This window comes from Microtus ochrogaster, chromosome 8 (assembly GCF_000317375.1).
Source record: "Microtus ochrogaster isolate Prairie Vole_2 chromosome 8, MicOch1.0, whole genome shotgun sequence".
Lineage (NCBI taxonomy): Eukaryota > Metazoa > Chordata > Mammalia > Rodentia > Cricetidae > Microtus > Microtus ochrogaster.
In genome coordinates this window covers 85,342,920-85,352,081 of record NC_022015.1, presented here as the reverse complement: position 1 = coordinate 85,352,081, position 9,162 = coordinate 85,342,920, and the positions used below count along the sequence as shown (strand labels likewise).

Sequence of the window (9,162 nt, the reverse complement as noted above, 5' to 3'; positions counted from 1 at the left end):
CTCTCTCACACACACACACACACACACACACACACACACACACACCCCACACATATTTTGGTTCATCCACAAACTAACCTTTTCTATTTTACTCATGAGGTATATTTTTGGCTTAATTGTTTAAAATAACAAAACTTTGTCCCTACAGGCAAAATAAAATATATTTTTACCTATGTTTTAGGATGAGTCTATTCTTGCATTCCTTCCTTTCTCTGGGGAAAATAAATCTGACGATAACATAATTAGTCAAATAGTGGCATTTATGAGACAGAATAAAAGGTGTCAACTCCAGCATGTGTTACTCGTCCATCTTAGAACTGCACACACTAAGCACACGCTAAGCACACACTAACACGCATGTAATGGCTTTGGGGGGGTCACCCTTCACAGTCTGACCTTTCCTTTCGAGGTTATGATCTCAGCTTACTTCAGATCCCAGCATCACACTCGACTGCACACACGGTTTTATTTCACTGCTCTCTGTTTCTGCACATGCAACACGGCTGTGTGATAATCGTGCTCCACAAATAAAAATATCTGGTGTGTTTTACACTCGTCTCTAGAAGCTAAACTATGCTGTTAGGATGCAGTTCCTCTCCACACACCTTTCGCAGCAGATTCTTGCTAATGAAGATGGATGTGAACTGTTCAGCAGGGGCCACAGGGTATTCTGAGAACTAAATATGCCAGGCACTCAGCTTCTTCCTCTGCAACTACGCCTTAAATTCCTTCAGCTCCGATCTGTCAGGCGAAGGCTGCCAGTGAGCAGTCTGTCACTCTTGCCTGGGCTAATAGACTCTCCAGTGGCTTTTGCTAAGGGCTCACGTCATGCCATTAAAACTACGTGCCTTGAAAATACCATAACACATGTGGCCGAATCTCGTCAACTCCAGATAATCAGACTCTGTGTGGCTTTGCAAGCAGATGCAGATCAGAGAGGCGGCATCAATATGCAAACCACACTGGCCCCTCAGCACCACCGCTCCTACCTCTAAGGGCCCGCGCAGGAAGTCTGTCTGTTCGGCTCCCACTTCCAGCGCTACATCCACGGAGGCGAAGGGACGGCTGGCCATCTGCTGTCGCTCTCGGAGCAGTTGCTGGAGGGGGTCAAAAGGATGTGTTTTAAAACAGGCTAAAAGCATATTACATGCAACAGTGTCTGCTTTCACTTCTGAACAAGTGGCACTGAAAACCGAGCAATCTTTTCACATACATATACATCTAGAAGGCTGAGGGCAGACATCACCGTCTCCCCAGGCCCTGGTTCAACCTCACAGGGGTGAGCAGGCCTCACAAAATGCACCCGAGAGCACTTGGGAAAGCTCAGGTGTGAGGTGCCACTTAAATAAAAAGTGCTATTACGATGACAGATAGGTAAGGTTCCCACTCAAAATAACCCAGGCATTTGTCTCAGCAGAAAGGAAAGTATTATCAAAAATGGTTAAGGAGTGAAAATGAAAAGTTGTCATAATCCATTAAAAGAGATCAAGGAACATATATGCCTGCTAAGACTAAGTTTTCTCAGTCGTTAAGGTCCTGGCAGCTGCTGTGGAACCAGCAGGGCTGTGACTGACCGTCTGTCTTCAAATCTTTAGCCACAGCCTGTGTCCATTATGCAAAGTGCAGATGGTTATGCATGGGGCAAGGGAATCTGCCAAGGGCCCCTGAAGAGCCACTGGGTATTTGTGCCTGTGCTGGGTTTGCCTAGCTGCAACCGCAAAGCATCCAAGTCCCAACCAACCACTGAGCTAATTTATATTTCTGCCTTTCCTTGTAATTATAATATTCATTAAGTCATGATAAGAAAAAATTGATGACCGGCACTAGATACCCCAGATCTTGTCCCTCTCATCCTATACAGCTAATAAAATTATTATTAAATATTAAACAGGACAGGCAGTGCAATTAAATACTCTTTCAAATGAGGAGAAAATCATATCAGTGAAGAAGGCAGAATCCTTGAGCACAATGAACGGCTTCATTATTTATGGAGATCTTTAAGATTCCCAGGCATTAGGTGAAAACATTAACTAGCCGTCTCTGAATGCAAACGGCTGGAGCCCTCTGATGCATCATTCATAAACTTCCTCTGCAGACGAGGGAGGAGGACGGTACGGGAAGGCGATTCGTTATCTTGCACTTGTGCGTTAACACGTATGACACTGGGCACAGCAGTAATTTAAAGTTTAGGTTTTTTATGATTAAGGAGAGTATCTACCTGATGATGTTATATGGAATAGGAGTAAACTGGTAACAAGTGGTAGCTTAACTTGTTAACTTACATTTTGTTTAAGTGATGAATCCATGATAAATATGAAGCATAAAGGTGCATAAATTAGAAATGACTCACTCTCCTAGAATTTCACCCTTGTATTAATTATGGCTGTTAACAAACAGAAACTTGGTCTGAAGCATTCTCCACAGAAGTGGCTAAGAACATCCGTGCAGGAGGCAAACATGGTCTCGTTTCCAAGCAAGCACAGTCAGGGAAGAAGTGATATGAACTTCTGCATTCTTAGCAGAACATCACAGATGCCACCTGGTACATAGGCCTCCAAATATAGCTGCACAACACTGATACACGAGAAGACGTAAATTCCAGTTTATGTCCCCACAGAATCATCTAGGATTCATAATTAATAGTGTCCTCTCTTTATCTCCCTCTCCTTGGCTTATAAATGATATCTCCCGCGACAGAGGTTTTCATAACGAAAGCCCTGGTGCCGCACCCCTCCTTTGCTGGATTCTAAACAAAGGATTTACAAACTATAATTCATAAACATCCACTGCCACAAAGTGTGATGCCACAGATAACTACTACAAAGCCAAGCAAACCGGAATCGGGCGGCACAGTAACGCCAAACTTCAACATGGAAGGAAAAATCTGCGGCTGACACTTGTTTAATTTTGAACATTTATCTGTAAAATGCAAAGCATATTTTAAGACTCTGATTTGTTCTGTGAGCTTTGAGTTTAATTGCTTTAAAAGAGCCGAGTGAATGTATTCTGGGCCACTGAGTGGGGCTGAAGGTCTCGTTCAGGTGCATAGCGAGGTTCTGGCTGTGAACCCTGGGAGAGAAAACTGCTTCCTCCCAGCACGCTCGGGTTTGGTGTGATGTGCTAAAGCAATAAAGTAGAAGATACAGCAATTATCTTTCCCGCTCGCTTCTGGGTCTCCGCATTTCCTTAATGATTGTCCCTGCCAATTAGTAACTGGATTCCTTCCTGTCTCAATTCTGTCAGGACAAGAGATATGGCCAAACTTTGCCGACAACCTAAGTTTTGAGAGGCTTGTCTAAGTAACCCAGCCTCTGACATCAGAAGCCCCACACTTGCTGCCCTCTTCATTCTTAGCTGTCTGATGCCAACAGAGGATTTAGACCTCACGAAGCCTTGATTTTCTCATCTGCACAGTGTGGGTGATGGCCCCTAAATCTGTCCCTCAGAGGACCTGTTCAAAACCACAGCTTCTCTACTCAATCTCTATTGGACCAAGACTAAAAAGTTTAGCCTTTCAAACAACTTGTTCGTTCTCTGTACACGATGGGAATGACTAATACCTTCCTGTTGAGAGGCTGGGCCAGAACGGGATGCCCACAGACGGCTCAGCACAGAGGCTGCTGGCCACAAGTGCTCAGAATTACTGTGCTGAACTTAAAGCACTAATTTCATATTTGAAGATGGCATACTAATTGCCACCGTCCCATTTTCCTCAGCACGGGTGACACATTTGGCTGTTCTAGTCCGCCTTTTACCAAATGTTGCATTATGAGACAGTTGGAAATGTCATTATTGAAGCAGATTTGGAACGGCTCTCTGCCATTTGTGACTAAGAATGATAAAACCCCACCAGAAAACGAAGAGAAATATAAAATACTTTCTTAAGACATTCTGAAATTTATTTTCTGTGGTTCCGGTTTTGTGTGGCAGTTGGATATTTGTATGTCTATAAGAATACACACTGCAGGTGCATCCGCTTTATATGTGATGTGATACCGCCAGTTATCCAGCGGAACAATAAAAACCACAGAACAACTGATCACAACACAGTGGATGATAATCATGTCACCACACATGTTGCTGCTAAGAATATTTAAAAATTAAAGAGATATACTTTGGATCATTGATTTGACCAAAATACTTCTTTTAATATTGAATATCGTCTATAATATACACTATGAATTAAAAATTACTATGAAAATTCAGGCCTAAATTTGGCCAATTTTACATATATATATGTGTCAGATGTATACATCTTAAATGAATAAAGATAATTCTACTTAATACTTAATTCTACTTACTTAATTCTACTTAATATTCTATGTCATTGTCCAGTTCCTATTAGCTGCCTTTCAAATTCTGCAAAGCATGTGAGTATAATAAATTCTAGGCTAGTCTACCTGAAAAAGACACAGTAAGTAACACAACTGTTCTCACAGCTCCTACCTCTTCCTGTTATGTTCAGGTCCCCAGATATCCTTCCTATCACACCCAAAAGTCCGTCTGTTCTCCTCCTAATAATTACCTCTCATTCCCTATCCCATTCTCTCTCTCTCATGTTTAATTTGAGAAAGAGCTTTACACTGCAGCCAGGCTGGTCTGGAATTCATTAGGTGGCCCAAGCTCACCTCAAACTCAGAAATCACCCACATCAACCTCACAAGTGCACTGAGAGCCCAGAGGTGGTCAGCCACACCTGGCTCACTCTCCTGTGAACACTTATTACTTAAGTGTGACACTAATTCTTCATATCTCCTTACTTGACTAGGGTCATCTTAAAGGCAAAATATTTATTTTTAGCTAATTCTCATCCCTCAAAACACTTAGTTGAAATTCAATTTTATTTGTTTAACAAATGATGAATTTGAAAATAACAAAAAAGTCTAAATTTTCTACTTAGAAATGTAAGTTAGGACACATTACAATATCATGATGTAATTATGATCAACCATATAAAGTTATGACACATGTTTTAGTATTATAGTATATTCAGGAATATCTTTTCAAATGAGAAGTTTCAAGGACTGAGTTTCAAATTTACTGCAGGTTTCATATTGTTCCTCCTCTGCCTTCTTGCAACACTGCAAAGATAATGGGAGACAATCCAAAAAGTCATCACAATTATTCATTCATATTGCTAAGATTCCTGAAAAGATAAGGAAGTCATCAAAGAGACTTTGCAAACCCTGATGAACAAACATTCTGTATTCCAGTCTGCACAACAGTCTGTGTAAAGGGTGTTGACAATTAGTGCAAACACACCAATATGGAGGAAACAGCACAGGCCAACTATGACTGTCCTCTCAGGGCTCCCATGAAAGGGACAGTGAGTGCCACTCAGTCTCACCAAACTGGGAACAAGGGTAGCCTACCACTTTCCAGCACTAAGTCTACAAGGCGCAAGGCTCAGACTCCATCTTGTTCCACGGGTCTTTATGCTTTTGCTCCTCTAGTCTGAAGCTGATTTTCTAGACTCTGAGCCAGCACCCATGGAACCATCATAACAGACACCCTCGTTCAAGCTGTCTGGATTAATCTTTTCCATGCTTCTAGACTCTTCAAACCATGCAATGTGATTATTCTCAATACACGTTTCTGAAAAGATTTTCTAGTGGCTTCCTAATAGTCTACTCATTAACTCTAGTAAAACTATATACATTCACTAAAGTCCAAAAATGTACTCAATCTTTATTTATTATATGAAAAAAAAAGCTGCCCATAGTTGGTAACAGCAAGACTATAGATTTTCCAAATGGGTTCTTCAGACTCACAGGGTCATATTTGAGTACCACAAGTCATTATTCCATTACTATTGTAAGCTTGCTACCAGAAGAAAGACAAGAATAAAGGTTGTTTCCACATCTTCTTTTAGAACATAACAAATAGAATAATAATAGCATATCAGCTAGCATATACACTCAAACATAGCTCATCATGGGTCATGTCAAAGGTGTGAAGGTAGAGTTATGAATACGTGTAGGAGGGAAGCAGACCCTACAAAGTAAACATGCTGTAACTCAGGCTTCACACTGAAGAGGACACGGGGATCTCCCTGGGAGGGGGGAACAGAATAGATTTTACAGGTGAACTGGGTGGGGGGGTAGGGACAAGAATGGGAGCATCAGATGTGGAGGGGGCAAGGGATTGAGGAAGCAAATGCAGGGAGAGGCAGCTGGAATTGAGGGGCATTTGAGGGGTAATATGCAAAATCAGTGTAGTGGAAGCATCCTAAAAGATATGAAGGCAAGTGGAACCCATACCCAACACAGTTCGGGTGACCAGGAACCAGACCAGATAACCCAGAGACCTAGGAAAAAACCAAAAACGCTACTGATCTAAAAAAATGTTTCTATAAAATGACTGCTAAAAATATTCTACTATACTCATAGATCAGTGCCTATCATTAGAGAAGCCTCCTCTGGCAGCAAAAAGGAACTGATGCAGAAATGCACAGCTGGACAGTACATGGAAGGAGGGTCTAATGGCAGGTCTCCATCAAATCCCTCCCCTCAGAACTCAGGGAAGCCTGCTGAAGAGGAGGTGGAAAGAGTTTCATAGCCAGAGGAGATGGAAGACACCAGGAGAACAAGGTCCTCTCCGTCAACTGAGCAGGCGAAAGCAGCAAGCACAGGGCCTGCATGACTCTGCACTACATCATCTGCATGGATGTTATAGGTTTCAGGTAAGTATTTTTATGGGACTCTGGCATTTCTGATGACTGTACCTACTCTTGGGGTTCTTTCCCTTCTGTTGGGTTGTCTTGTACAGCCTCAATGGGATGGGTTTTGTTTAATCTTGTTATATTTTTATTTATTTATTTTTGAGAAAGGGTTTCTCGGTGTAACTTTGGCTGTCCTGGAACTTACTCTGTAAACCAGATTGGTCACGAACTCACAGAGATCCGCCTGCCTCTACCTCCCACGTGCTGGGATTCCAAGTGTGTACCACCACTGCCCAGCATGATCTTATTATATTTTATTTTATCATGCTTGGTTTGATTTCCGAGAAGACTGCTCTTTTCTAATGAGAGACAGAAAGAGAATGGAGCTGGAAGGATGCAGAAAAACTGGGAGGAGCAGAGGGGAGAGAAACTAGAACCAGAATATATTATATGAGAACAGAATCTATTTTTAATAACAGGAGAAAGTGGAAAAGAATTAAGAGGCCAAATAAATGCAAACGTTCGTCAGCAGAGGCTTCTGTTGTCAGTGGACAACACTGGGCACATGACTGTTACTCCCAAACTGCTGCTATAGTTTCCTCTCCACTGATGGATGGGTTCTGGGTGGTGGCAGCAAGAGCTCCAGAAGGGGTCACGCTGCATCCTTCGTCGGGAAGCAGAGGGAATAGATCCTTGTGCTCACTACCACCCTATTCTCTTTGCATCCAGTCTGGGGTTCAGCCCAGGAAATCGTGCTATCCACTTTCAAGGTGAGTCTTGGAAAGTCCTCACAGGCGTGCCATGACCAGCTAATCGAGACAGCACCTACCAGGACTCCAGTTCTCTGTGTCTCCAGATCCTGTCAAACTGGCAACTGAGATATAAGCATCCCTATAAATTATCATACATACTATAGAATTTGCTTGTATTTGGTAGCATTTCTTACTCTATTTTGTAAGATCAGGAACAAATAGGTTTGGAAGGAATCGGGAGTGGTAGCATTTCTTACTCTATTTTGTAAGATCAGGAACAAATATGTTTGGAAGGAATTGGGAGTTTTCCATCTCTGACATGCTCCAGCACAGCCAATTTCTACTCCTTGTTTACTGTGTGCACAGATTTCATTCATAAAGGAAGCCTAAGTGGGAACCTTTCATCTAAGTAAACAATTTGCATTTTCATTAATAGTGAGGCTAATTTCCATGCAAAACATTGGTTAGGTCGATGGTGTTCCCATGTATGCTTATTCTATACTTGGCAGCATTATTTTGTCCATCAACAATAAAGAAAACTGCTCATCATGTCTTAGCAACAAGATGTCTACATATAGTAACAAAAAGAAGCTAATTCTCAAGTCTTGCTTCTGTCTCAAGAATCTCACTAAGGAACGGAAGCAGAGGACACTCTTCCTCATTGGGCATTGTTCAGGAGTACCCTGGAAAGGATGAGACGCAGACTCAGAGCGGATTTCCATCCTCTTCTGGAAGAGGTCTTCCCTTTGATGGTGAATGGACTCACATTCGGACTTATTTTGATGCTGAAAATTTTTTTTTTTACTATAATCATTTACTAATTCAACAAACATATCTTATGTGATCTACTGTGTACCAGTTGTTGCTGTCAGAATCGATGTGGGAGGTGATCTCGAGTCTATCTACCAACTTATTCCACACTACCAAAGTAGAGGTTCTTCTGCGGCACCTCTGGGAGGTGGAGGCAAGGAGACTGCTTCTAAAAGGATTGCTTATTTTCTCCGAAGTTGAGAGCAAGAAAGCTTCCAGAAGAATCTTAGCAGGCAAAACCCTAACTGCCCTAACTGCATGTCAACACACTTCGGTCCTGTCACTTTTCTCTAATATCCCCCACCCCTCCCTCACACTCCCCACCCTCATGCCCCTGCCATTTCTCTCTCTCGGAGCTGAAGACTGGCCTCAGTCAACAGGCATGCTAAACAGCCTGTTGAAGGTTACTTTATGCAATTACAAAATCAAAATGCAGATTTAAAATCCTGTGTGTCTTTGTGGACATAGATGTGATCACTGACAGACTCTGCCAAAGATGACCTTATGTCAGGACAGAAGAAATCACACTGAGAGACTATACACTGAAGAGAGGCAGAGATCAACATTGCCTCCTGAAAGACTACACTCTCTGGGGCACAGTGGGAAGTGTAAGAAAGATAATGAAAGACACAGTTTCTGACTTGCCCCCTTTTGTAAAGCAAAAGAAAACTACAAAATCCATACTGCCCATTTTAAAAAATTATTGGTACTTAAAAAATCATATTTGATGTCATATACAAGTTGTGCCTATTTAACTTACTTTATAAAAACAAATTATTATGGAAAAAAATTGTGATGGAAGACATAAAATGGCTGGGCAGAGAGAAAGTGGCAAGAAATGCTGCAGAGAGAGAGGAGACAGGATTGTAGTGAAGATGGCCCCCGCTCATCCTGGACACAGTAGACAGAATGGAGACAGGATTGTAGTGAAGATGGCCC

At 42.0% G+C, this 9,162-nt stretch overlaps 1 protein-coding gene across 1 annotated transcript in view; it reads right to left on the bottom strand.

Moving 5' to 3' along the window:
* Atrnl1 (attractin like 1) overlaps positions 1-9,162 on the bottom strand; it is a 558,188-nt gene that overhangs the window by 210,995 nt on the left and 338,031 nt on the right. Inside the window, exon 27 of the mRNA XM_005352541.3 lies at positions 990-1,097. Within this exon, the coding sequence (XP_005352598.1) occupies positions 990-1,097 (108 nt within the window). The remainder of the gene's footprint in view (positions 1-989; positions 1,098-9,162) is intronic.